Source organism: Camelus dromedarius, chromosome X (genome assembly GCF_036321535.1).
Source record: "Camelus dromedarius isolate mCamDro1 chromosome X, mCamDro1.pat, whole genome shotgun sequence".
NCBI lineage: Eukaryota > Metazoa > Chordata > Mammalia > Artiodactyla > Camelidae > Camelus > Camelus dromedarius.
The window spans coordinates 22,322,621-22,349,795 of record NC_087472.1 but is presented as its reverse complement, the minus strand read 5'-3'; the positions used below and the strand labels follow the sequence as shown (position 1 = coordinate 22,349,795).

General features: G+C 40.4%; 1 protein-coding gene and 1 long non-coding RNA gene across 2 annotated transcripts; both read left to right on the top strand.

Moving 5' to 3' along the window:
* The first annotated feature begins 5,084 nt into the window (after positions 1–5,084).
* On the top strand, positions 5,085–26,729 carry LOC135320132 (uncharacterized). Its single transcript, XR_010379352.1, has 3 exons — positions 5,085–5,231; positions 22,501–22,575; positions 25,304–26,729. It is a non-coding gene; the product is annotated as an uncharacterized LOC135320132 (long non-coding RNA).
* LOC105098898 (testis-expressed protein 13D) lies at positions 22,707–25,254 on the top strand. The gene has a single exon (XM_031446595.2). It carries the CDS (start codon positions 23,234–23,236, stop codon positions 24,980–24,982), a length of 1,749 nt encoding a protein of 582 aa, XP_031302455.1. The 5' UTR covers positions 22,707–23,233; the 3' UTR covers positions 24,983–25,254.
* Positions 26,730–27,175: the final 446 nt, after the last annotated feature.

Sequence of the window (27,175 nt, the reverse complement as noted above, 5' to 3'; positions counted from 1 at the left end):
TCCTAGGGCAGTCTACCCAAGCAATAGAAATAAAAGCAAGAATAAACAAATGGGACCTAATGAAACTTACAAGCTTCTGCACAGCAAAGAAAACCATAAGTAAAACAAAACAACAACCTACGGAATGGGAGAAAATTTTTGCAAATGAAACAGAAGGAACCCTACTTCAAAAAGATACCTGCACCCCAATATTCATAGCAGCACTATTTATAATAGCCAAGACATGGAAACAGCCTAAACGTCCATCAACAGATGACTGAATAAAGAAGATGTGGTATATTTATACAATGGAATACTATTCAGCCATAAAAACTGACAACATAATGCCATTTGCAGCAACATGGATGTTCCTGGAGAATGTCATTCTAAGTGAAGTAAGCCAGAAAGAGAAAGAAAAATACCATATGAGATCGCTTATATGTGGAATCTAAAAAAAAAAAAAAAGATCATAAATATAAAACAGAAACAGACTCATAGACATAGAATACAAACTTGTGGTTGCCAAGGGGGCGGGTGGTGGGAAGGGACAGAATGGGATTTCAAAATTTGTAGATACTGACAGGCATATGTAGAATAGATAAACAAGATTATACTGTATAGCACAGGGAAATATATACAAGATCTTGTAGCTCACAGCAAAAAAAAATTTGGCAACGAATATATGTATGTTCATGTATAACTGAAAAATTATGCTCTACACAACACTGTAAAATGACTATAACTCAATAAAAAAATGTTAAAAAAACTGGACATTTTGAGTATTAATGTGGTACATTTGGAGGTTAGATTCTCTTTCCTTCCTATGGCTTTTTGTTGCTAGTTGTTTTGGGTTATAGTTGTTTGTTTAGTGAATTTTCTATTTTTTTAAGGACTCTATTCTTTGTTTTCTGTGGCCAATGAAGTCTATGATCTATGAGCTTGGTGGTAAGCTAGTGTGTTGACATTTTTCTTAAATGCCTGGGGCCAGAGAAGGAAAAAAAACTGCTGCCTTTCTTCACACATTAGTTTTGTCTTGGGCACTCCTTCAAACATTAGCCACATTGTTTATAACTCTGCCTCAGCTTTCACTTCATGCTTAGGCAGGACCTGAAGGTCAGCCAGAAGTGAAACTTACTGGTCTTCTCTGGCCTTCTCTGTGTATACATTCAGCCCTGGGTATGTGCATGGTCTTACAAATCCCTGGAATATCTGGGGGCTTTTAAAATCCATCATACACAAATATAGCTCCTTTCATAACCTCTTCCTTCCAATATGTTTTGGTCTATTACTTGTCCCCAGTGTTATCCCTTGCTACAATATGTTGTAGTCAATACCTGTGCGGTCAAATGTTTTTGGTAAATGCTGCCTAAGAAGCTGTCCAAGTTCTGAGAATGCTTTGAGTCATGTGAAACAAAGTCCTTGTGCCTGTTCTTCAAGGAGCGACCAGACAGGTAGAAATGGACAACCACAAATCTTTGAGAATAAGTTGTGTTGCTCCCCCTGCTAACGACCTGCTCCAGGAGTATGGGCTATCATATTTGGAGCCACTGCCAATCTGGAGATTGGGGGATGATAGGGAGGCAATTTTAAATGCTACATCTCTCTCTCTCTCTTACCATATAGCAGCCACTTCTTTCTTTACCAAGCCTTCCTGGGATGTTATAAGTTTTTGAGTAGACTCCAGAGTTCTGCAGAAGTTGATTCTCACAGTTTTTGCAAGCTCATTAGTTGCTTTTGTGGAGGGATGGAGGAGTGGATCCACTCTGCAATTTTTGTTTTTAAAACTCTGTCCATTTATTTTTAAAGAAAAATTATTGGATAGCTGATACAGGTTTTCTCTTTGCTGTTTTGGAAACCAGGTAAAGCAGGTCAATTTCCCAGGTAGCTCTCTTCTCTAATGGCTGACTGGGAATTCTGACAGGGAAGTCTTTATGAGGCAAGGCAAGCTTGGCAAGCTTTATTTCAGGGTGGGTAAGCTGGGAATTGGCTGTCTGGCGGTGAGTCCTCTAAATGCCCAGTAAAAAGGGTATTTCTCTGAGAAGCTGATATCCAAACTAGAAGTCTTGACTTTTTCCATGGCATTCAATATTTTTTTAGATAAAAGCTCCCCCCTCCCTTTTTTTTTTAAATTTTGGTTTTTTGCTTGTCGGTCAATGCCAGTAACTGGTACTCTGGGCAAAGGATTTGGGGAGGAATGTGGTGATGGAGACTGATGCAGCTGTTCTGTTTGACAAATCTTCAATTAATTCCCCAGTTTAAATGTCCATTTCCCATTCCTGCTCCCTTTTGTACTTGCTGACTCAGAGCCCAGAGCATCTCCAGGGTTCTGCCAGGCAGGCTGGCTCCCATCTCCTCTGTAGCTTCCTCATAACATATTCTAGACTGTGGTTTCATCCATCTGTTTCACCTGCCAACTAGCTCCTACCCAATTTCCTTCTCCCAGAAATGTGTTGGAACCTCTTTTTTGGCAATCCCATCACTTTCATCTCATTCTTCTTCCTGTTGGAGGTTTATTCCTTTATGTACTGCTGTACTTTTATTTTAATGGACTCTAGGAGGGACTGTGAACAATGCATGTACCTAGTCTAATACCTTGAACTGGAGTCAACAAATAGGTCGAGCATCTTCCCTATACCACGTACTATGCTAGGTTCTGGGGGTATAATGATGAGCGAAACTTACTTCCTGGTGTCAAGGAGCTCATAGTGTAGTAGCAAGTGGAGTCCTATGCAACAAATAATTAAGATGAAACTTTTCCTATTTCAGTTTTGGATGAGAATCCAAAGCTGAAACAAAGGGATCACATATTTAAAGAGAGATGACACACATCTTTATGGAATTTGCTAAAGGATGACTTCTGTGAATGAAAATACTGCAACCATATCAGTAAACAAAGAATGCTGAAACCAAGTCATCAGCGGCTGCCGCCACCCCCCAATGAGGACAGGCCTGCAGCCCAGCCTCTGCAGCCACTCACAATGGTGCACCCTGAGGGGACTCAGAATAATAACAGGCAAGATACTGGCCCTAGATAGCTAGGTGCTTGTCAAAGGAATGAATTCAATGAGCACAAATGTTTGCTTCCTCCTATACACAGAAAAGCACTAAATTCTTTAACTTGAGATGCCTGGTTTTCTTTAGATAACAAGTAATCTTTTATTGTTCCAACTACCTGGTCTTTGTTGTAAAGCTCCTATATATCCTAGATCCTCCCCTACCTCTTCGGAGCAGTCCCTCAGAGCCATCTGAGGGGCTGTCATCCTGGCTCGAGTACTCCCGCCAAATAAAACATAACTCTCAACTTTTAGGCTGCGCATTTATTTCAGTCGACACTTCTAAAACACGATCTGTGGCCCCTCAGCCTATTACTTACCCTGAAGAAGTATATAAAGAGAAGCTAGGGGATTGGTTGAGAGAAAAGTAGTAGAGAGGATGGTTTTGAAGAGAACTGTGAGAATGCTTTGGAGTATCTCTGGCTCGTGGGGAAATGGAGGAGGTACTTCCCATTCACTTAAGTGGAATGGGGCTACAAGAGAACCTCTCCAATGGCTTGACACATATTCTCTAGGGATTGACATTTGCAGAGACTGGCAACTGACTTGCATCTGAAAACAAAATCTTAAGGTGACAGAGGCTATGGCTAAAGCAGCCTGTGACAACAGAGGAAAGAGAGTGGGCTGCATTTGCAGAGATCTGTACTTCTACCAACATATGGGCAAAGCTGCCTGTTTCCCAGGGTCCAAATATAGTCCCCATGGTAGGAATTTAGAGTTAGTTAAGGGATGTCCCTTAAGAAGATTGCTCAGAGGTGTTAAGTGACCCCAAAAGAGGAAAGTACTGATAGAAACCAGGGGCAGGTCAGTTGAAAGAGACTGTTGCAGAACACAAGTTCGTGTGCCTGATACACGGTGAGGCCAAACAAATTGAAACCTCCAAGTTTGGAGCAGAGAAAGGTTTATTGCAAGGGACGAGCAAGGAGAGGTAGTGGCTTCTGCTCAAAAGAACCAAACTCCCCAATGGTTTTGGGGGAAGAGTTTTTATAGGCAAAATTTGGGGTGAGGGCTGCAGGATATGAGTCTCTTCTGTTTGGTTGGGGGTGAGGTAACAGGGCAGTGTTCTAGGAATCTTCTGCTCAGCCTGAAGTTACCATCCTCCACCTGGGGCGGGGGGCCTTAGCTCCCAGTAGAAGAACTCAAAGATACTGTTCTGTATATTCCTTGAGTTGGCACTACGGCTCTGCTTTATTGCTGCACTATTGTTTCTTTCTTTCTTTTTTTTTTTTTTAACATTTTTAATTGAGTTATTGTCATGCACTATTGTTTCTTAATTGTTCCTCCTTTGTTTCTGAATTCCCTCACTTCCCTGATTAGTAACTGTTTGAATCTGCCTTTGGAACTCAGGGAAAGTCTAGGAGGCTGAAGCCTTTTTCCTGCAAATAAGAAGCAGGGAGATGGAAAGGCTTTTGTACCCACGAGGGCCCCAAAGACTCCTGCTGGGTTTCAAGGTCAGCCAGAGGAGGTGTTGTCCAGGTCAGAGAAACTGCAGGTGAGACATCTCCAGTGACAGGGGAGTTCCAAGTAACCCTCTAGAGAAAGTATCAGCTTTGGATGTCTGCGACACTCCAATGGCAGGTTAAAACTGAACAATAAAGGGAAGCTTTTTTCCTGCCCTTCCTTCTAGTCCCTCCCTGTGCTTCAAGCCTGGAGGCAGAGTTTGAGGCAGCACAGTGAGATGGGGAGGAGGGGAAGAGAAAATGGATGAGTGGGGGAAGCCAGCCACACTCCCTACCCTTTTCCCACTACAGGTTTCCTGGCTGAGTTAGACCTGAGCTGGGGGAGGGGAGATACTTGGAAAAAGGTGACAGATGGCAGCTGTGATATATTAGACTGGACTGGAATTTTTAATGCCTAAAAAACAAAACTATTTTTTAATATCTGAGAGTGACTGAAAAAGGTATGAGCTCTGTCTGAAATTTCATGCAGGGGTGGGGAAAAATGATTCCACCGAGCTTGTGGTGTGAAGCAGTGGTGTGAAAGAATTATATTGCTTTCTGCTTACACCCTACTGTGTCGAGTTCATTCAGTAAACTAGTTTATGTAAGTGCCACACTATATGTATAGTCAAGGTTCAGTGAGTGGTAGCACATAGAAGAAAGCAATAAACTCTTCCCAGGGAGGCCAGGGAAGGTCTGACACCTTCTCTCAGAGGAGTTACTGATTGAGCTGGATTTTAAAGAAGAAAGAATTTTCCAGGTGAGGATGGCGAGGAGGACATTCCAGGAAAAGGGAACGGTGTGTACAAAAGTAGGAGGTACATATGGGTAACTGCAAGTGGTTTAATGATTTTGAATTACTACAGTAATAAACTGCACTGGGATAGAGGAAGGAGGTGGGGTAACATTGGAAACCTGCTCATGAAATGCTTTTTTTCTGAAAGTGACAGAGGGCCAGAAGAGCCAAGTATTTTAAGTAGGGGGATGACATGATCTTATTTGCATTTTAAATGATCACTCTTGTCACAGTGTGGTGGGTGGATTGGTAGGGATTATGGATACTGGGAAGCAATGCCAGGATAAAACTGACCCAGTCAAGGAGATCTCTTGATTATCTAGAAATATCCTAATAATAGACCCATCTATTTTTAAAGACATTTCATCTAAATATAGTAGGGTTCCCAGCTTGAGTCCTGGCTGGGATTTGGATTTGTCTGGGCTTATGCAATGAACTGCAGGGATGGGCAGCTATAAGTCTTTTAGCCTCGTAAGACCCTGTGAGGACTGTAAAGAGAACTCATTCTAAGGCAGTGATTCTTAACCTGGGGTTCAGGAATAGAATTCATGGGGTCTGTGAACTTGGAAGGGAAAACAATTGCATCTTTGAAATTTAGCATTTCCCCCCAATTATGAACATAGGCAACAAGCCACAATAGTAGTAGCTGTATCTATGACTCTGTCATGGAAAGAAATCATGATATTTTTATACCACAGGGCAATTTTTTTCAGCTGTCTCAAAATATTGTTTACTCGTGCACTACTTTGAATTATTGTGGTGTTAGACTTGCTGCTAGATCATTTATTTAACATGTTATTAAGAAGCATATAACCATATAAAATTTGTGTTAAAAATTGTTTGATAATTGTATTTCAGTGTAATTGGTTTCCTTTGTAAATTGACATATTTTATTTCATGCGTTTAAGAACATTTTTCTGAGAAAGAGTCTATAGAGCTCACCAGATTGCCAAAGGGGTGCATGGCACACAAAAAGGTCAGGAACTCCTGTTTAAGGAAAAAAAGATCACTCAGATTTGTCTTCCTGTCCATTTACATGTGAGACTGAGTACTCTAGGGGAGGAAAAATCATTTCCCCTCTACCCTCTGCGCTCTTGGCTGAGACTCCCCGGTAATGAAACACAGATTAACAGGAGAAAAACAGAAATTCAGTAGCATGTATTCCTCCTGCATATATGGGAGAGACCCAGGAAAACTAAGTAACTTGGAAATGTCCCAAGCCAATACCTTAAACACCATCTACAGCTAAAAACAAAAGAAGATGGGGGGGGCAGTTATAGGAGGCTGCCAGGAAAAGCATAATAGACAAGGGTAAGGTTGTTATGCAAATTTAAGTCATTGCCTTCTCCACTGATAAGAGTTTCCAGAGATTTAGTCACCCCCTCTCCTTTTCCTGGGGGCAGGGGGAAAGAGAGCTTGCCAGTGCCTTACAAATAGAGAATTCCCTAATATATCCTAATAAATGTACATTTCTCTCATAAAAGGGTAACTTCTACTTGGTTTTCAGAGCTTCTCCTGTGTCTGCTGTTTCTTAAAAATAACCAGCCTAAAATAATCCTTATGCCAGAGAGGCATATTTTCATGTGGCAAATTCTGCTCCCCTTTGGTAGCTTATGATGAAAGCAGTATCTGCATGCTCCCAATAAGAATGATGAGGCTTTGGTTCGCTTATAACATCCACTCTGCCTCCTTTCACTGAAAAAGATAACAGGGCACAAGCAGCCTTCTTCCCCACTTGTCAGCACAGCACCATGCAGATCTGACATCTCTAGACTCCAGGGCCTCAGCCTCAGTGGGACATCCAGAAGCCTGGTAGGAGTTGGCAGATGATGCCTAGTGGGGGACAGTGGTGCCTGGCTGATGCCATTATGCCCAGCAAAGAGAGTGAGCAGGGGAAGTGGAAACAGAAGAAATGGCAGAACCACATCGTAGTTGGTCAGTCAGTGGTTAAAGTTGTGCTCACAGGTGATCTCCACTTCCAAGGAGTACCTACAAACACTCTAGACAGCCCTTAATTGAAGACATTGGGGTTTTGGGTGCGTTGAATGGAAGAAACTATAAAATTTGGTGATTACATTTAGCTCTGTAGTGTCCACAGGCTGGAGAGGCCTGAAGAAATTTGTGTTCCAAAGCTATTTGTTGTGAGAGAGAGAGCCATCACATTGGCTTTTATTATTACTTTTTAATATAAAAGATAAAAATCAAGTGAGTTCTCATTTTTGTGTTCAATATTCCATTAGTTTGAGATCCTCTACATGTGTTTACAGAAATATTTTATGACCTGAGTATAACTTCAGAGGCTGAGAGCGTATTTCCCACAGCAGCTGCTTTAGAGCTCACTCAAGTAATCAGCTCCCAGCTTCCAGAACAAATCTTAGTTTCCTTGAACAGCAGTATCATCAGTCATTCATTGATGTGTATTTGAATGGAGAAAAATGCCAGGTGTTTGAACTTCATCCCCCATAGGTTTACAATTAAGCTGTCAGTAGTTTCCTGTTCGGTTTTAAAGGTTTGTTTGGTTGGTTGGTTGCATTTATTTGTTTTATATAAAGAAAAGGAATCCTCTAATCCTTGGGGTGGAGATGTGCCACTGGAAATGCTGCTATTCTGTGACAAAAAATGCTGAGTTTACCATCAGCTATGTCCATTTAGATTTGTTAATTGTATTTTGAGGTTCCTACATTACAAATATAGGGTATTCTCTTTTTCTGCAGGGTGTTATTTAAAAGTAGGCCACGGTATTAAATAAAACGATATGTGACAAGTGCTTAGAACAGTGCTTATTGGCACAGAAGTGCTTGATAAATGTTAGCTATCACCATCGTCATCACCAAAACTCTCACCATCATAACCCTACCCAAGAAGCATGAATTTGAATACTACTCTCCAGGCTGCTATCGTTTTGTATAGAGTATATATGTCAACCCTCTGTGTCCGCAGGTTCTGCATTCATGGATCCAACCAACTGCTGATCATAATATTAGGAAAAAAGTGCCAGAAAGTTCCAAAAAGCAAAACTTGAATTTGCCATGCTGGCAAATATTTACATTATATTAGGTATTACAAGTAATCTAGAGATGATCTGAAGTATATGAGAGGATGTGTGTAGGTTATATACAAATACTATGCCATTTTACATAAGGGACTTGAGTATCTACGGATTTTGATATCCAGAACAATCCCCCGAGGATACCGAGGTCCGACTATAATTTTTCCTCTTCAAAGAAAGGACCTGCCAGTTACTCTCCACATAGGCAGTCAGAAGGGCACCCTGGAGCAGGTCTTTGAGAGGCCATCTCAGTTGCGCAGATGTACACCAGACAGATGCACAGAAGTCCGGAGCAAGGGTGGGCCAGTCACCATGAGAAGTACAGGGAGGGAAGAGAATTATGTCCAGCCTCTCTGTCCTGAGATTTGGAGTTAGGAGGCTCTATCAAGATGGAGAGAGTGGCCCTTTTCAAAGCCTAATGCCAGGAAAGGATAATAGGACCCATGAAATAAAGTTACCAACAATTTAAAGAGAGGCCCGTCTGGTGGGCTGGCCTTGGCACTGAGTAAAGAGACAGGCAAGGGGGTGGCGGCAGAATTGGCAGAATAATTTGCGGTGTTAGTACAAAGTGAAAACGTGGAGCCCCTTGTGCAAAAATTAAGAACTTCAAGACAGCAACAGCAAAATATTAAACCATAGGGGAGGCCCTTCTAAGCATAAGGCTCTGTGCAACTGCATAGGTTGTACACCCATGATGCCAGCCCTGGATGATGGTCTTGGGTTCCCGAGGCTGCACACAAGAGAACTGTCCTTGCCCTTCTCTTCTAGAGCTGCCTTACTACCTGAGGAAGCAGTTACATATAAAATGAAATTGCTGGTCACTAAGAGCTATAACTAGATCCACTGATCAGTTGGATCAGTCAGTTTCTTCATTTTCTATTGCTGCTTAAACGTTAGTGATGTAAGACCATACAAAGTTATGATCGTACAGTTCCATAATTCAGAAGTTTGAAATAAATCTCACTGGGCTAAAATCAAGGTATTGGCAGGGCTGGTTCCTTCTGAAGATTCTAGGAGAGAATGCATTTCCTGGCCTTTCCCTGTTTCTAGAGGCCACGTGCATTCCTTAGCTCATGGTACCCTTCCTCCATCCTCAAAGCTAGAGATGTTGCATTTTTCTGATTATTCTTCTGTAGTCACATCTCCCTCTGACTCTACTCTTCTGCCTCCTGCTTCCACTTTTAAGGACATTGGGCCCACCTGGATAATCTAGGATAATCCTCTATCTGCTGATTAGCAACTTTAATTTCATCTACAACATTAATTACCCCTTTCTAGGTAACATATCATATTCATAGGTTCCAAGGATTAGGAAATCTTTGGGGGCATTATTCTGCCTACCACACTCAAAAAACCAAACAAAACCAGACCTTGCCTTCAAACTGTATTATTGGTTTTAACAAACAGAACATACCTAAATCTTAACTACACAACTTGATGAATTTTTATATAAATATACACTTGTGTAGTATGTAAATATACACCTGCATAACCACCATTCAGATCAAGATATAAAATATATTTCACATGTTCCTTCTCAGTCAGTATCCATGCCCCAGATATAATCAGTATTCTGTCTATCACTGTATCAGTTGTCTATCACAAACCACTCCAAAACTTGGTAGATTAACATAACAACCATTTTAGTTGCTTATAATTCTGGGGGTCAGGAATTTAGGCTGGGCTTAGCTGGGCAATTATTCTGCTGGTCTCACTTGTGGTCATTCATTTTGTTGCAGTCATTTGGCAGTTTGACTGGGGCTGGATGGTACAAGATGGTCTCATACATATGTCTTGTGGTTGGTGCTGGCTCTCAGCTGGGCCCCTTTCTCTCCATATGGGTATTTAAATCCTCAAAAAGGTTAGACTGGGCTACTTTACATGGAGATCTCAGGGCAGCAAGATGCCCAGAAGTTGTACTATGTCACCCCCACTGCATTCTTTTGGTTAAAGCAAGTCACAAGGCCACCCCAGATTCCAGGTGTAGAGAGATAAACTCTACTTCTTGATGACAAGAGCTTCAAAAAAGCTTATGGCCATTTTTCATCACATTACAATTTAATTTTGTCCGTTCTTAAACTTCATATAAATGGAATCATACTGAAAGTATTCTTGTTTCTGGCTTCTTTTGTTCAAACTTATGTATGTGGAATCCAACTATGTTTTTGTGTGTGGCAGTAGATTGTTCTTTCCTATTGCTGCTGCTCATATTCCACTGTATGAATACACCACAATGTATTTATTCATTCTACCATTGATGAACATTTGACTTGTTTCTACTTTGTGGCTATTATAAAAAAGCTGCTATTGATATTCTTGTCCATGTCTTTTGAAGGGCATATGTACTCAGCTATCTTGGGTATGTACCTAGGAATGGAATTACTGGGTCAGGGAGCAGGCTAATATTAAGCTTTAGAAAATATTGCCAAATAGTTTTCTGAAGTGACTGCACTAATTTACACATCCATAAGCAATATATGAGAGTTTTGGTTGCTCCACATCCTTGTGAACACTTGGTATTGTCAGCCTTTTAAATTTCAGATTTTAGATTTCAACATCTTAAGTAACCATAGTACATTTGTAAAAATTGAGAAATTAACATTGGTAGATTTATTGTTAATTAAAATGCAGACTTTATTCAGATGTCACCAATTTTTCCACTAATGTCCTTTCCCCTCCAGTATCCAATCCAGGAAAGCACATTGCATTTAGTTGTCATGTCACCTTAGTCTCCTCCAATATGTCACAATTTGTCAGTCTTTTTTTGTCTTTCATGAACTTGGCTAATTTTGAATGGCCAGGTATTTTCTAGAATGTCCTGCAGTTTGGGTTTGTTTGCCATGATTTTTTTCTCATGATTGAAATTTCATGATTTCTCTGGGATTATGGGTTTTTAGAAAGAGCACTATAGAAGTGAAGCACCCATATCATTGCATCATATGGGGGTATGTAATTTCAATATGATTTATCACTGCTGTTGTTAACACTGACCACTTAGTTAAGGTGGTGTCTGCCAGCTTTTCCACTGTGAAGTTACTATTTTCCCTTTTCTGTACTCTATTCTTTGGAATTGAGCCATTAAGTCCAGCCCACACTCAAGGAAAGGGGTGTTATGCTCCCCCTCCTTTAGAGTAGAGTATCTACATAATATATTTAAAATTATTTTGCATGGTAGATTCATCCCTTTTCCTCCATTTATGTAGTTATTCAATCATTTATTTATCTCTGTATAGACTCATGGATATTTATTTTATTCTCTGAGTTATCATCCAATATTATTATTATTTATTTTGTTGCTCAAATTGTACAATGACCAAATTTGAGCTAATGAAAAGATACTGAATACTGTATCAAAACCTGCAGAATATAATTGTTTTCAAGTACACATAGAATACATCAAATATGACCATGAACTGGGCCATAATGATATCCCTAACATTTCAAATAATTAAAATCACAGAGAATATATTTTCCAACTTTGATGCAATTAAATTAGATATCAATTACAAAAATATATCTAGAAAGCCCTCATATTTAGGAAATTAAGAAACAGATTTTGAAATAACTCTTGGATCAAATAAGATGTAGTGGAAATTAAGAGATATTTTCGACTTCACAACAATGACTATATTACATATTAAAATTTGTGGGATGCAGTTAAAGTAGTACCTGGAAGGAAAATTACAGCCTTAAAAGTCTATATGAAAAAGAAGGAAGGTTGAAATTTAAAGAGCTAAGTTCATGAAGTCAAAAAAAAAATTAGCCCAAAGATTGCAGAAGGAAGAAAACAATAAAGGTGGTGTGAAAGACAAAAACCACTGGACAATTAGAAAATTTTATTCAGGCTATTGCAATCAGATGAATATTCTTTAATGAAGAATACCTCAAAAGGAAGGGGTTCAGGGTTTTGTAGAGGTAGGTAAACAAGGGAATTGTAGGTAAGAATTATGCGATTCATGAGGAGGGAAAGAGATGGATCTTCTTTGAGGTATTGAGGAAGAGTAGAGGTGTGTCCTCTCTAGGGATATGTGAGGGCAGGGCGGTCCTTTGCAAGTTAGCCAGAGCACAAAAGGGTGGGAGCACAGGGTGCAGATAATGTTCAGCATTGTCAGTAAGAAAAGAAATTAATGAAACAGAATACAAAATAATAATACAACAGAGTGGACCAGCAACACCAAAAGTTGTTCCTACAAAAAGAGCAATAAAATCGACCAATCTCTAGCAAGGCTGATCAAGAATATACGAAAAGGTCCAAACAATCAATATCAGAAATGAAAAATGAGATCACTACATATGTTGCAGACATTAAGGAGATGATAAGAGTATATTATAAATGACTATATTGAAAACTTTAGATGAAACTAGAAAATTCCTAGAAAAATATTACTTATAAAAATTGACTGAAGAAAAATTAGGCAATTTTACTCCTACTCATGCTGCAGGCCATGTCTCTATAAACTGAAGAAAACTCATGAAAGTTGTCAGGTTTTTGTCAACACTCCTTTCCTCAGTACTAATTATGGGATTGGAGGTGGGTTTGGAAGCACCAGAAACTTTTTTCCCCTGGTTATCTTTTTAAAAAGTTTACAACATAAGGTTTTTCCGTTTTCCTTGTCTGACTGTTATTGGTGAATTTAGGGCAGCGAAAACAAGACTATTTTTCTTAACTTAATTAGGAATCTTAACACAGAATACAGCAGAATGAAACAGAACTGCCTAATTTCAACCCTCCTCCCTCCTAATTCTTATGTGGTTCTTCTATGACAGCCCTTAGTAAAAGCCAAACACAAATTTATGGTAATGTGTAAAGGGGAGCAGCTAATTCAGCCATGTGTGTTGCTTTTGAATAGTCTAAATTAACATATGGTTAAAGATTAAAAAAAAAATTGAATAGTGAGTGTATTGTCAGAATGTAGCTGAGACTAGAGGTCTTCACTCTCTGGTTAACAGATCAACTGTATGAGGATCACCTGGGAGCATTTTGCCTGGAGCCAGGCCTGGAGATCTGCATTCTATACGTCCATTGGGTAATTCTGATGGACATGTAGGCTTGGGAAGCACTATCTTACATTGTTTCTCTTAAGCAGTTTCTTAAACTGTTTTTCTTAACAGTTGTCTCAATTGTGCTATTATTGTATTTAAGATGACTCTGTTCAGTAAGTTCCAGAATGCAGAAATTCTCTATTTGTAATCAGACTGAGCTGTAAACTGGTAGGACCATTCTGGAGAACAATTTAGCAATATATAATAAAATTGGAGGTGCATGTATGGGAAAAACTCCACCTCTAGGCATATACTCACAGATATAGACCAGAAGACATGTACAATGTTATTGATTACAGCTGTTGCTAATGGTGAAAAAACTGGAAAATGTACATTCACAGAGTGAACTCAAACAGAAGTTAAAGTGAATGAACTAATTTACAGTTATCAACATATGAAAATTTAGAAAACATCATGTAAAGTGAAAAATGCAAGTTTGAAAAAGTTGATACCATTTACTGCAGAGATAACACTATATATTGCTTATGGATAAATACATTTTTATAAAAGCATACCCAGGAAGATATACATCAACCTTGGGTTACTTTTGGAGAGAGAAGGAGGAAGGAGCAGAGGGAGAAAATGTGATGGGGAGAACTTTAGTTGTATCATTAACATTAAATCTCTTTAAAGAAAAAGATTGGAAGCAGGTATGCAGTCTTCACAAAAGTGTTAAATCCACCACTTCCTAGCTGTGTGATCTTGGGCAAAATATTTAACCTTTATGAGCCCGAGCTCCCTCTCTGTCAAAAGGGATAATAATTGTGCCTATAATTCATACAGTTCTTTTGAAGATTAAATGAGGTTATATATATACATATATATATATGTATATATTTTGCATAGTCACCCTGTGATCTCTCCCTAAATCATAGCTGTTATCATTACCAGCAAGAAAGTGTCAAAAGCATTCATTCAGCTGTGGATCAGTAAGGGCAGATGGGGAAAAGGTTAGGAAGGTTTGGATCAAGTCCTGTGAGCTTGTTGGCTTGTTGCCCATTCCTTTGTTTTTTTATTTTTTTATTTTTTAGCTTTTTGTTTTGTTTTGGGGGGAGGTAATTAGGTTCATTTGTTTGTTTGTTTGTTTATTTTAATGGAGGAACTAGGGATTGAACCCAAGATCTCGTGCATGCTAAGCACGTGCTCTACCACTGAGCTATACCTTCCCCAATTCCCATTCCTTTCTAATAGCAAAATGGAGTCTACTGAGCAAGGCTCAAAAAGTTTATGGAAAAATCACAAGGATACCTTAAGTGGTATTTTAAAAAGTTGTGTGGTGGTATGGAGTTGGGCTTGTCAGTAGTACCCTCATCAGAGAAGAAAAGAAGTTGACTTCACTTCTTCCTGTTTATTCAATCATCAGCTATAGCCTATTGAGCTTTGGGGATCCAGTGCCCTCGAAAGTCTCCTTCTTGCCATCAGATCAAAACCAGAGCAGTGGTCATTTTACACTGTAGTACAAACGAATTTATAATATAAATGTATTTTGGAGGTGGCACTATTGGTAAGCTATTTCTAAGAACTGCTACGGCAAAAAGGGCCTTTCAGTTTCCTCCAATTCTAGTTCAGCGATTGTTCTCAAAGCCTGCATCCCCAGTCTTTCTGTACCAGTCAGTCTATGCTTGTCCTGAGATAACTCGCTGCTCACAGACCTGCCACTTAATTGGTTCCTCCCCTTCTGCTTCAGCCCTCTACCTTCTGTCCCAGCCTTAAGACTCTCAGGCCCTTGGGGATTGAGAGTCCATTCCTCTTTGTTTCCCACCAGGGCACAATGGCTAATGACTCATCTGTCCTCGCCCTCCACTCCAAGCATAGTGATCCAAGCATGATTTGCCCACAAGTTAGTCGGCTGGAGCTTAGAGTCCCAGAGTTCTTGCTTCCTTGAGTTCTCCAGAGCACCTTGGAATTTGAGCAGATGTAAGAGCTTGCGTGTACGACTGTGTTTGTGGTGGGAGTTGGGGAGGGAAGACTTAAAATTGTGACTAACTTCAGCGAAAATGTTCAATAGTGATGTTACTTATAGATACTTGAGAACTAACACGGAGAAAGGAAATACAAAAATCTAGTTTGTATAAAATGAATTTATGAAATCTGCTTACTCTTCATGGCTAATTTTACCATATGGACAATAATAACTATGCAAGTTGTCAATATGGGTCAGATGAGATTGATTGTAAGCTATATTTACTTGCAACGTGACACTGTGTTCAGCTGTGCTCACACTTGTGTCGATTATCTACTATGGTTTCCTGCCCATGTATTCTGCTCACGTGGGGAAAAGAATTCAGGGAATGTGGCTCTTGTATTTCTGAGATTAACTGCGCAGGTGCCTCCTCTTTTTCCTTTTGGCATCTTCTGGGCAGCTATATCATAGAGGTCACTGTGGGTGCAAAGTACAAGAAAAGAAAGCATATGTAATAAAAGGTGTAAATTTTCCTAAAGCAGTATAAAACTGTTCCTCAGTACTCAGCATATATAGCTTATACTTACTGCATATGCTTTTTCTCTATTCTATTTACCACCTTTGATTCCTGGGAGATTAAATCTGCACAAGCGTAGATACATACTAATATGATGAATTTGAAAATGTTATTTTCCTTCCTTTATCATCAATGATTATCATTTAAAGTTGTTATGAAGGCTTTGTGACAGAGGTTATACTAAAATTGAAAGTATACGAACTTACTGAAGATCATGTAAAAATTAGCTATGTTTTAAATGTGGTTTCTCAGATTGATTAATTTATGCAATTGAATTGTTCTACTCTCTTGTAAACATACATTCACACTTTGCAAACTTGCACACCTGCAAAGTAAAGTGTGGTGGTATTTGTGATGTTATCATTGTTTCATCAAGAATGATAACTCAGTCAGGTTACTTTCAAAATCTCACTTTATAGGCCATCATACATCACCTTCCTGTTTCAATACAGTGGAAATTGATTCCATAAAGGTCTTAAAGGTCAGATGCATCTTAAATTTAATAGTAATAATTTAAAAACACCTTGGAATTTATGAAGTGTTGTTGCATTAGTTTAGAAATAGCTTGAAGTTGTTATAAAGTTTAACATTGTATGAAAGTACCTCCCCACAAGATAGATGTATCAGTTTGGCTATGGTGAATTGTTTTCTCTAGGGATGTGTAAAAAAATTACTTCTCTTTGAATTGAAACCATGACAAGGACATCCTCTTATACGTTTCAGTCTGAATTTTAACCAGGATTATAGAAATCATGGAATAGTTTCTGTTTCTTCCTCTTTCTTTCATCTTCCATTATTCTGTCCTTCCTTCCCGTTGGCATTTATAAGCACTATCATGTAACTAGAACTATGTTAGGTGCTAGGGATCCAGAAACAAAAGGATCAGTCCCTGCTCTCAAGGGACTAAGTCTAGTTGGTGAGAAAGAAGAACAAAGACTAATTACAGTATTGGTTGTAGAATGGTCAGGAAAGTCTTCCTGGAGGTGATAGCTGAGCTGGAAGGATGAGTGAGAGATGGCAAGGAGAGGAAATTAATTTTATTTGGATTATTAATGCTTTGTGCCTATGACAGCTTTCTTTATACCCAAAGTGGCAGAGTAGGGAACTCCCGGGCTCCATCCCTCCATTAAAGCAACTAATGAGCTGGCAAAAACTGTCAGAATCAACTTTTGCGGAACTCTGGAACCTAGTGGAAAACGTACAACAACCAGGGGAAAGCTTAATGAAGAAAGAAGCTGCTGCATTGCAGCATCAGAGTTCTCCGGTGTTTTAAATTGTCTACCTACCCTTTCCCATATACTAGATGGGAGGCAGCCACGAAGACAGCAGCCTGTACTCCTGGTGCAGGTTGCCAAGTGCCTGTGGGAACAATTATAGACCTTATTCTCCAGGAATTGTGGTATATTTCAGTCTGTCTAGTGGCTCCTGAAGGACTGATACACAAGGGCTTGCCTTTGTTTTGCCCAGCTCAGAGTGTTCCTAGGTCTGGGACAGTTTTCCAAGTGGCATTTGCCAAAAGCACTTAAAGACAAACGTATTGGCCATAGCAGCTTAGGGCAAGGGATAACAGTCAGGACAAGCAAGAGACAGATCAAAGAGCCTGGGAAGGAAGAGTCTGGGAAAGGAGATACATGGAGGAATAAGCGTTTTTAAAAGCTCCTACATAAATCAGGGAATTGAGAAGAATTCTATATGCGCAGAAATGGCCTAATCCTCGGAGAAGATCCTAAACTTTCTCTTCTGGCTGACCTTCAGGCTCTGCACAAGCAGGAAATAAAGGTGAGGGCAGTGTTGTAAATGGCCTGACTAAGCATTGAAGGAGTGTCCCAACACAGACAATCTTCAAAGGGTGGGGGGAATTTTAAAGTCTTTTTCACAGCAAAGGAAACCATAAACAAAACAAAAAGACAACAACCTACGGACTGGGAGAAAATATTTGCAAACTGCGACTGACAAGGGCTTAACTTCCAGAATATACAAACAGCTCATACAACACAATAACAAAAAACCCCAAACGACCCAATCAAAAAATGGGCAAAAGACCTAAATTGACATTTCTCCAATGAAGACATACACATGGCCAATAGGCACATGAAAAGATGCTCAGTATTGCTAATTATCAGAGAAATGTAAAACGAAACTACAATGAGGTATCAGCTCATCCCAGTCAGAATGGCCATCATTAAAAAGTCTACAAATGACAAATGCTGGAGAGGGTGAGGAGAAAAGGGAACCCTCCTACACTGTTGGTAGGAATGCAGTTTGGTGCAGCCATTATGGAAAACAGTATGGAGATTCCTCATAAAACTAAAAACAGATTTACCATATGATACTACAATCCCACTCCTGGGCATATATCTGGAGGGAACTCTAATTTGAAAAGATACATGAACCCCAATGTTCATAGCAGCACTACTCACCATAGCCAAGACATGGAAACAACCTAAATGTCCATCAACAGATGACTGAATAAAGATGTGGTATGTGTGTGTGTATATGTATCTGTGCGTGTGCGTGTGTGTGTGTGTGTGTGTGTATGTATATGTGTGTATATATATATATATATATATAATGAAATACTACTCAGCCATAAAGAGGAATGAAATAATGCCATTTGCAGCAACATGGATGGACCTAGAGATTATCATACTAAGTGAAGTAAGTTAGACAGAGAAAGACAAGTATCACATGATATCACTTACATGTGGAATCTAAAAAAAAATGATACAAATAAACTCATTTACCAAACAGAAAGAGACTCACAGACATAGAAAACAAATTTATGGTTACCAAAGGGGAAAGGGGCAAGGTCAGGATAAATTAGGAGTTCAGGATTAGCAGATACAAACTACTACATATAAAATAGATAAACAACAAGATCCTATGGTATAGCACAGGGAACTATATTCAATAACTTGTAATAACCTATAATGAAAAAGAATATACATATACACACACACATATATATATATATATATGACTGAATCACTATACTGTATACCAAAAACTAATGTAACATTGTAAATGAACTATACTTCAATTAAAAAAAAGTCTTTTAAAAATATTATGGGGCTTTAGATGTTTATAAATACTCTGCCAATACACTAGCTGATCATTAAACTAATGGAACATAGACTTCCGTGGCCACATATGATAAAGAATAGAAATTTTACAAAAATACTTTGGAAAAGTAACTAAAATGACAATAACCCAAAACAAGCAGCAACAACAAACAAAACAAACAAAAGTTGAGTTATTTTTTGTATATGGGCTGAGTTAATAGTCTATCTTCACCCTTTTACATGTGGATATCCCGTTATCTCAGAACCATTTGTTGAAGAGACTATTCCTTTCCCATTGAATGGTTTTCACGTCCTTGTCAAAAATCAATTGACCATACATGATGGATTTATTTCTGGACTCTCAATTGTATCCCACTGATATGCATGTCTATCTTTATGGCAGTATCACTCTGTTTTGATACTCTAACCTTCTAAGTTTTGAAATCAAGAAGTGTGACTCCTACAACTTTTTTCCTTCTTTTTAAAGATTATTTTGGCTATTAGGGTCTCTTGCAATTCAATGTTAATTTTAGGATCAGCTTTTACATTTCGGCCAAAAAGACTTGGGATTTTAATGGAGATTGCATTGATTCTGTATATCACTTTGGAGAGTACTGCCATCTTAACAAAATGACATCTTCCAATTCATGGATGTGAGATGTCTTTCCATTTATTTAGGTTTTCTTCATGTTCAGCAATGCTTTGTAGTTTTCAGTGTATAAGTCTTGTACCTGTTTGGTTAAATTTATTCCTAAGTATTTTATTCTTTTGATGCTATTGAAAGTGAAATTATTTTCTTAATTTTCTGGAAATGGAATTATTCATTGCTAGTGTACAGTGATACCACTGCTTTTTGCATGTTGATCCTGTATCCTGCCACTGTACTGAGTTTGTTCATTAGTTTTAGTAACTTTCTTGTGGATTCTTTAGGAATTTCTGTATATAGGATCATGTCCTCTATAAACAGAAACAGTTTCACTTATTCCTTTCCAATTTGGATGTCTTTGCTTTTTCTTCCCTGATTGCTTGGACTAGAAGTTCCAGGACAATGTTGAATAGCAATGGTAAAAGTGGCATTCTTATCTGTTCCAGATATTAGTGGGGAAGTTTTGAGTCTTTGATCATTGAATATAGTGTTAGCTGTTGGTTTTTCATAAATGCCCTTTATCAGGTTGAGGATATCCCTTTCTATTTTGTGTTTTAAGTTTTGTTTTTTTCCTCATGAAAATGTGTTGCATTTTTTCAGAAGTTTTTTGTTTTGTTTTGTTTTTGGTATCTATTAGATGATCATGTGGGTGTTTTTTCCTTCATTCTAGTAATATAATGTATTTCATGATTGATTTTCATTTATTGAACCAGCCTTGTTTTCCTAAGATAAATCCCATTTGGTCATGTTTTATAATTCTTTTAACTTGCTGCTGGATTCCATTTGCTAGTATTTGGCTGAGCAGTTTTACATCTGTATTCATAAGGGATATCGGTCTATAGTTTTCTATTCTTGTGATGTCTTTGGCTTTGGTAACAATACTAGTGTCATATGAGTTAGAAAGTATTCCCTCCTCTTTTATGTTTAGAAGAGTCTAAGAAAGATTCCTGCTAATTCCTCTTTAAATGGTAGAATTCACCAGGGAAGCTGTTTGGTTCTGGCCTTTTCTGTGTTGGTAGGTTTTTGGTTTCTTATTCAATCTCTGTACTTCTTATAGGTCTGTTCAAATTTTCTATTCTTGAATTTGTTTTGGTAGTTTGTGTGTTTCTAGGAATTTGTCCATTTCATCTAGGTTTCTAATTTGTTGGCATATAATTGTTCATAGCTATTCTCTTATAATACTTTTTATTTCTATAAGGTCAGTGGTAAATGTCCCACACTCATTCCAGATTTTAGTAATTTGAATCTTTCTTTTTTTCTTGAACAATCTATTTAAAAGTTTGTCAATTTCATTGATCCTTCCAAAGAACCAACTTTTTGTTTCATTTGTTTTTTTCTATTTTTTTCCTCTTCCTTCTCTATTTTGTTTACCTCCATTCTAATTTTTACTTCCTTTCTTCTTCTTGCTTTGGGTTTAACTTTCTCTCCTTTTTCTAATTCTTTAAGATGGGCTAGTTAGGTTATTCATTTGATATGTTTCTTTTTTTTTTTTAATGTAGGCATTTGTAGCTATAAATTTCCCTCTGAGCACTACTTTCACTGAATCCCATTAGTTTTGGTATGTTGTATTTCTGTTTTCATTAATATCAATATATTTTCTAATTTCCCTTGTGATTTTTTTCTTTGACCCAATGGTTATTTAGTTGTGTTATTTGATTTTCACATATGTGTATATTTTGCAAATTTCCTCTGTTACTTATTTCCAATTTCATTCCATTGTGGTCAGAATACATAGAATGATTTCAATCTTTATAAATATATTGAGACTTGTTTTGTGGCCTGACAAATGGTTTATACTGGAGAATCTTTTATGTGCACTTGAGAAGAATATGTAGTGTGCTGTTTTGGGGTTGACTGTTCTATAGATGTTTGTTAGTTCTGCTTGGTTTATAGTGTTGTTTGAGTCTTATATTTCTTTCTTGAGCTTTGATCAAGTCTTTCTATCAATATTTGAAATTGGGGTGTTGAAGTCTCCAACTACTACTGTAGTTGGAGACTACAACTGTATTACAACTGTATTACTACCTCTACCATCCCTCAGTTCTGTCTACTTTCGGCATGTATTTTGGGACTCTGTTGTTAGGTGTATATATAAGGTGTACATATATTTATAATTGGCATGGCTTCTTGATGGATTGACCCTTTTTAAATATTATATAATATCATCTTTTTTAACCTTAACAATTTTTGTCTTAAGGTCTACTTTGATTATTTGGAGAGCCACTTTAGGTCTCAATTAGTTACTGTTTGCATGGAATACCCTTTTCTATCTTTTTACTTGTAACCAATTCATGTCTTTGAATCTAAAATTAATATCTTGTAGACAACATACATCTGGATATTTAAAAAAAATTATCCATTCCGCCAGTCTCTGCCTGTTAACTGGAGTTAAATCTATTTGCATTTAATATAATTACTTGTAAGGAAGGACTGCTGACATTTTGCTATTTGTTTTCTAATGTGTTATATCTTTCCCCTCATTCCTCCATTGCTGCCTTCTTTTGTTTCACTGATTTCTTCTGTGTGTGTGTGTGTGTGTGTGTGTGTGTGTGTGTGTGTGTGTGTGTGTGTGTGTAGTGTACCATTTTGATTTCCTTCTCATTTCCTTTTCTGTGTGTTTTTTTAGTTATTTTCTTAGTAGTTGTTCTGGGGATTACAATTAACATATTCACTTATAGCAGTATATTTTGGATTAATACATACTTAATTTCAACAGTATACAAAATCTTTATTCCTATATAGCTCCACCCCTTATGTTGTTATTGCCACAAATTACATTTTTATACACTGTGTGCCAATGAAGACAGATTCGTATTGTTTTATGCAGTCATCTTTTAAATCTTATATAAGAGAAGTCACAAAATTGTACCTATGTAATTACCTTTAACGTGTGCTTTATTTCTTTGTGTGGATCTCAGTTACCACTGAAGAATTCCTTTATCATTTCTTGTAGGGAAAAACCCGATTGCAAGTGGAGCATTTAGTCTAAAAGAAGAAGAGAGACATCCTGTGAGACAGAGTTGATCAGGTAAACATGAGAGTGAATGTATAAGGAGAGTTCAGGGAATTCGTTGCTCAATCACTGGATTTTCTTGATGTCAGGGATTCTAAGTTCACCTGTTCAGGATGCCAACGGAAGTGTGCAGAGTGGGACTGACTGTATTGAAGGTATTAAGTCGTATCTGAGAACTATGGGAGATGGAACTGAGATGAAAGTAGAACTGCACTCACCTATGCATCTCCACCAAGTTAGGAATTCTTTCCACCATGCTGGAAAGAAGTTCTTAGAAACGGCTTCCCAAGTTCTTAGAAACGGTAAAGCCTCTAGAGGCTCACTGCGGTACCCAGCGTGGCTTCCGGTCCGCTGGCCCCCCAGGGAGAGCTCTTCAGGAAAGCGGGTCCCAGCAGGCCTTGCGAGGTGACTTGGCGCTCCCCGTGACGCGTCACACTGCCGTCAGCCCAGTTGGGGTTGGCGTGGTGAGGGCACCTTCTTTACTCTCTGTGAGGAAAGTTGGAGCGTGAGGGAGGCAAGAGGCAAGGAGGCGGCCAGGACTGACGTAGGACCGAAAGAGGACTGAGCCGGGAGGTGAGGAGCGGGCTCGGTGGCCGCCGCAGCCTCTACTGGCGGAGCGGCCGCGAGGGCGGCGTCTCCCGTGAGGCGGTCGGTTGACTAGGCCGCAGCGGCCATGGCCTTGGACTTTGGGGACCACGCCAGTGGGTTCCGCCACAACGAGGTGATCAGGTTCATCAACAATGAGGTCCTCATGAATGGGGGCGGCCCCGATTTCTACGTGGCCTTCCGCTCGCTGCCCTGGAATGAGGTGGAGGATCGGCTCCGGGTGGTCGTGGCTGACCCGCAGGTGCCGCAGTCCCTCAAGAGGGCCTGTGCCTGGAGCGCGCTGGCCCTGAGCGTGCGCATGGGGGCGAGGCAGCGGGAGCAGGAGGCCCGCCAGGTCCAGCGGCTGCAGGACCAGGTGGAGGAGCGTGAGGCGGTTTCCTGGGCTCTAGCCTCTGAGCTACAGCGCCTGCGCGCGGAGCGCGAGGCGGTGGTTGCGCAGCTGCGCTTCACGCAGGCCGCCCTGCAACAGGCGCTGAATGAGCGCAATGTGCTTTGTGGGCAGCAGCTCCAGGCTGAGAGATCCACCGAGGGTGCCCCATTGGCCCAAGAGATGGTGTTTGGGCCTCGAGCTGAGCAGCTTGGTACTGCAGCATGGTCCCTGAGTGCAGAGCGGCAAAGAGATCTGGTGGCCATGGCGATGCATGGCAGGCTGTGTTTTGAGGCTCAGATGCCAGCCCCAAGGGCTGTTCTTTACGTGCCGGGGCCCCTAAGTCCCTGGGTCCAGGCAATGCAGTCCCCTCTGCCAGTGCAGATGCCATTCCCATTTCCATTCCATGCACCATTTCCAATGGGATTCCCATTCTTGCCACGTATACCACCAGCAGTAGTCATGGATGCAGAATCTGCAGTAGTCCCACTTCAGATGCCTCCTCCACGGGTCTACCCACCTGGCCCATGGCCTGCAGTGGGCTTCCAGGAGGAGATGGCCCCACTGTGGGACCAGAGGAGCTACAGCCAGGGGGAAGATCCTAAGATTCCCCAGGATACAGTCCCCTTAGGGGACACCAGAAATATTAACCAGGAAGAAGGTCCTGAGAGGCCCCAGGGGGCGATTCCCCTTGGGGAGAGCTGGAGCCACAGCCAGGAAGAAGGTTCAGAGAGCACCCAGAGGTTGATCCCCCTGGGGAATATTTGTAGCCACATCCAGGAAGAAGGGCTAGACAGGCCCCAGGGGATGGTCCACCTTGGGGATAGTCGGAACCTCAGCCAGGAAGAAGGTCTAGAAAGGCCCCAGGGGATGGTTCCCCTGAGAGATAGCTGGAGCCTCAGGCAGGAAGAAGATACAGAGAGGCCCCAGGGGATGGTACCCCTGAGAGATAGCTGGAGCCTCAGGCAGGAAGAAGATACAGAGAGGCCCCAGGGGATGGTACCCCTGGAGGCCAGTGGGAGCTACAGCCAGGAAGAAGTTCCAAAAAGATCCCAGGGGACTGTTCCCCTAGAGAGCAGTAGAAGCCAGAGCCAAAAGGAAGACCAGGAGAGGCCCCAGGAGGCTGTCCCCCTGGGGGGCAGCAGAAGCCAGAGCCAGGAAGAAGGTCCACAGAGGCCCCAGGCGACCCCCCAGCAGGACAGCTGGAGCTGTGGTGGGAGAGAAAACCCAAAGAAACATCAGCCCCAGGGCCAGAAAACCAAGCAGCCCAAAGGGAAAAAAGCCTCAGAATCACACCAGCAGGAGAAGTCTGCCTCAGGTTGCAGTTCAGTGAATTGGGTGTGCACATGGTGTAAAGCAATGAATTTCTCCTGGCGCAAGTCCTGCTATAAATGCAAGAAAGTCTGCATGGCAGTTCAGGGATGCCTGGACCCAGGACAAACTCACTGATTTCAGGAAGGTAAGTAAGAATGGAAACACTCCAAAGTAAAACCAATTTCCTAAGACCACCACCACTCCTTCTGATCAAAAAGTAACTCATTTATTTCACGGATAATTTGAAACCAAAATTATGACATAGAAAATTAAATAAAATAATTCATTATCCCATTACCCAAAATAACAACTTTTTATCATCATGGGTACATATGCACACATAAATACATATGTATTTGTGTTCTTTTTTTTCATTTCTTGAACAAAGAGGGACTGCTCTTGAGTATCACACTTAACTCTTTAAGGAATTTCTCCTAATTGCATTTATGTTCGCAGGTGATCAATTGTGGATGGCTAATGCTGATTGATTGACACGCTGGAGAAGCTGAAGTCATGAAGACTTTTTTTTCTTTTTCACTCCTTTCTGTTTTCTTATTAACCTTCTTTTCCTGAAAATGCCATGTCTTTGGCTGGGAACAGCCATGTGTTTAGAGTTGAATTTTAGGAGCACTACTTTTTGTTGAAAATGCTATTATTCCTTTGTAAACTACTGCAGTATTCATGTTTGCTTTTTTTGTTTGTGTTTTAAGTTTCATAGGTGAGGGTCTGTTTTTATGTCTCTGAACCTCATGGAATTTGCCTGTTGCTGAAGAATCTGAACGTATCGCATTAAAAGATCTCCCAAGAGTCTAAAGAAATAACTCCCCATTTCTGACTGACCTGCATCTCAGTGAGAACCCCCCTGTCACCCCCACTGGCTAGAGCCAAGCAGAGTGAGAAGTTAGGGAAGAAGAGATGCTTTGGCACTCAAGGGGATAAGGGGGGCAAAATAGTTTTGTTAGGATTTAGCTTCTACGTTGGGACGAGGAATTAATTCGTAAGAGTTGAGGGTTTCAATGTTAAATTGTATACGTGATAGCAAATTTCATGAATTTCACTTAATTCATTAAACAAATAGTTATTATTGAGTATGTGTTATAAACTAGACTTATATGTTAATATCTGGTGCACACATTATAAGCTGACTTGGTGAGTTTGGTTAGATAACAGGAAAGAGCCTAATTTGGGATACAAATTATGTCGAGTAACTTCTTTGCCCTGCATATAGTGTGGCCTTTGGGTAAACTCAATTGAAATAAAATCCAGATATTTCTGCAGTTCAGCGGGTAACATCAAAGAGATTTTCATGAAAGGACTTGATTGCCCAACTGTTCATCTCGTTGGTCCCAGGTGAGACAAATGAGTACTGGCAAAGATCGAGAAGGTGGCCTCACAAAAGTACAGGCTTTTCTGATACTCTCCTGATTTCCTCCCTTGTGAGGGACAGCTAGCTTCCTGGTTACCTGAAAGACCACTGGGTGAAGGACAGTGCTTGAGGGAATGTTGGCTACACACTAGAGCCTTCAGCTTCAGTCTGCCACCGTCCTAAGTCCCTTTCCAGTCAAGAGTGGGTGAAGAACAAAATGGATTCCAAGAACAGATATCGTGCTATGGGTGGCGCTTCTCTTTTGAGGACTATTGGATTAAAAATAGAACTGGACTGGAACAAGCACTATTGACAATGCCCCTGGGCTCTTCTCTTCCACTTGGTGTGTTCTTTGCCAGCTTCTCACAGGCAAGTGGAGCCCAGGGGGTTGAAAGTTAGATCAGCCTCCAGTCTGAACAAATGGTGTCCTTCAGTTCCCCCAGGAGATCCCAGCTCACCAAGCTCCACCTTTGTCAGAGGTTTTCTGATTCTTACTGGTAATAAAGTGTGCACTTTCCTGCTGTGTCTCCTGTGTAGTGTGTGTCTGGGGGCAGGTTTGCTCAGAAGCGGCAGTTTAAATCTGCCTCTTCCCTCCATCCCTCTGAGGTGAAGGAAAGTCCAACCTCATTCAGTACTGAAGGGCCCTGCCTCGTCCTGCAAGTTACCCAAGAACGGGAGGGCGGAGGGTATTCTACAGGGTCTTCACTCCACTGCGATTGTCACCGCTCCCCTCACTGTCCAAGTCCACATGGTCCCTTGAAGGTGGGCATCTCGGCTACTCCTGGGCCCGTGGGGCACGAGAGGTGAGGTGAGGAGGGGGCTTCTGCCTAGGCTGGGAGCCCTTCTGCCTGGTGTCCAGCCTCCCTACGTGCACCAAGAAGCCATTTCCCTGAGGCCCTGCCTCCCAGAGGTCCCTTGGACAGAAATTTCTCTCCTGCCTTTCTGCCCTGCAAGGCACTGTC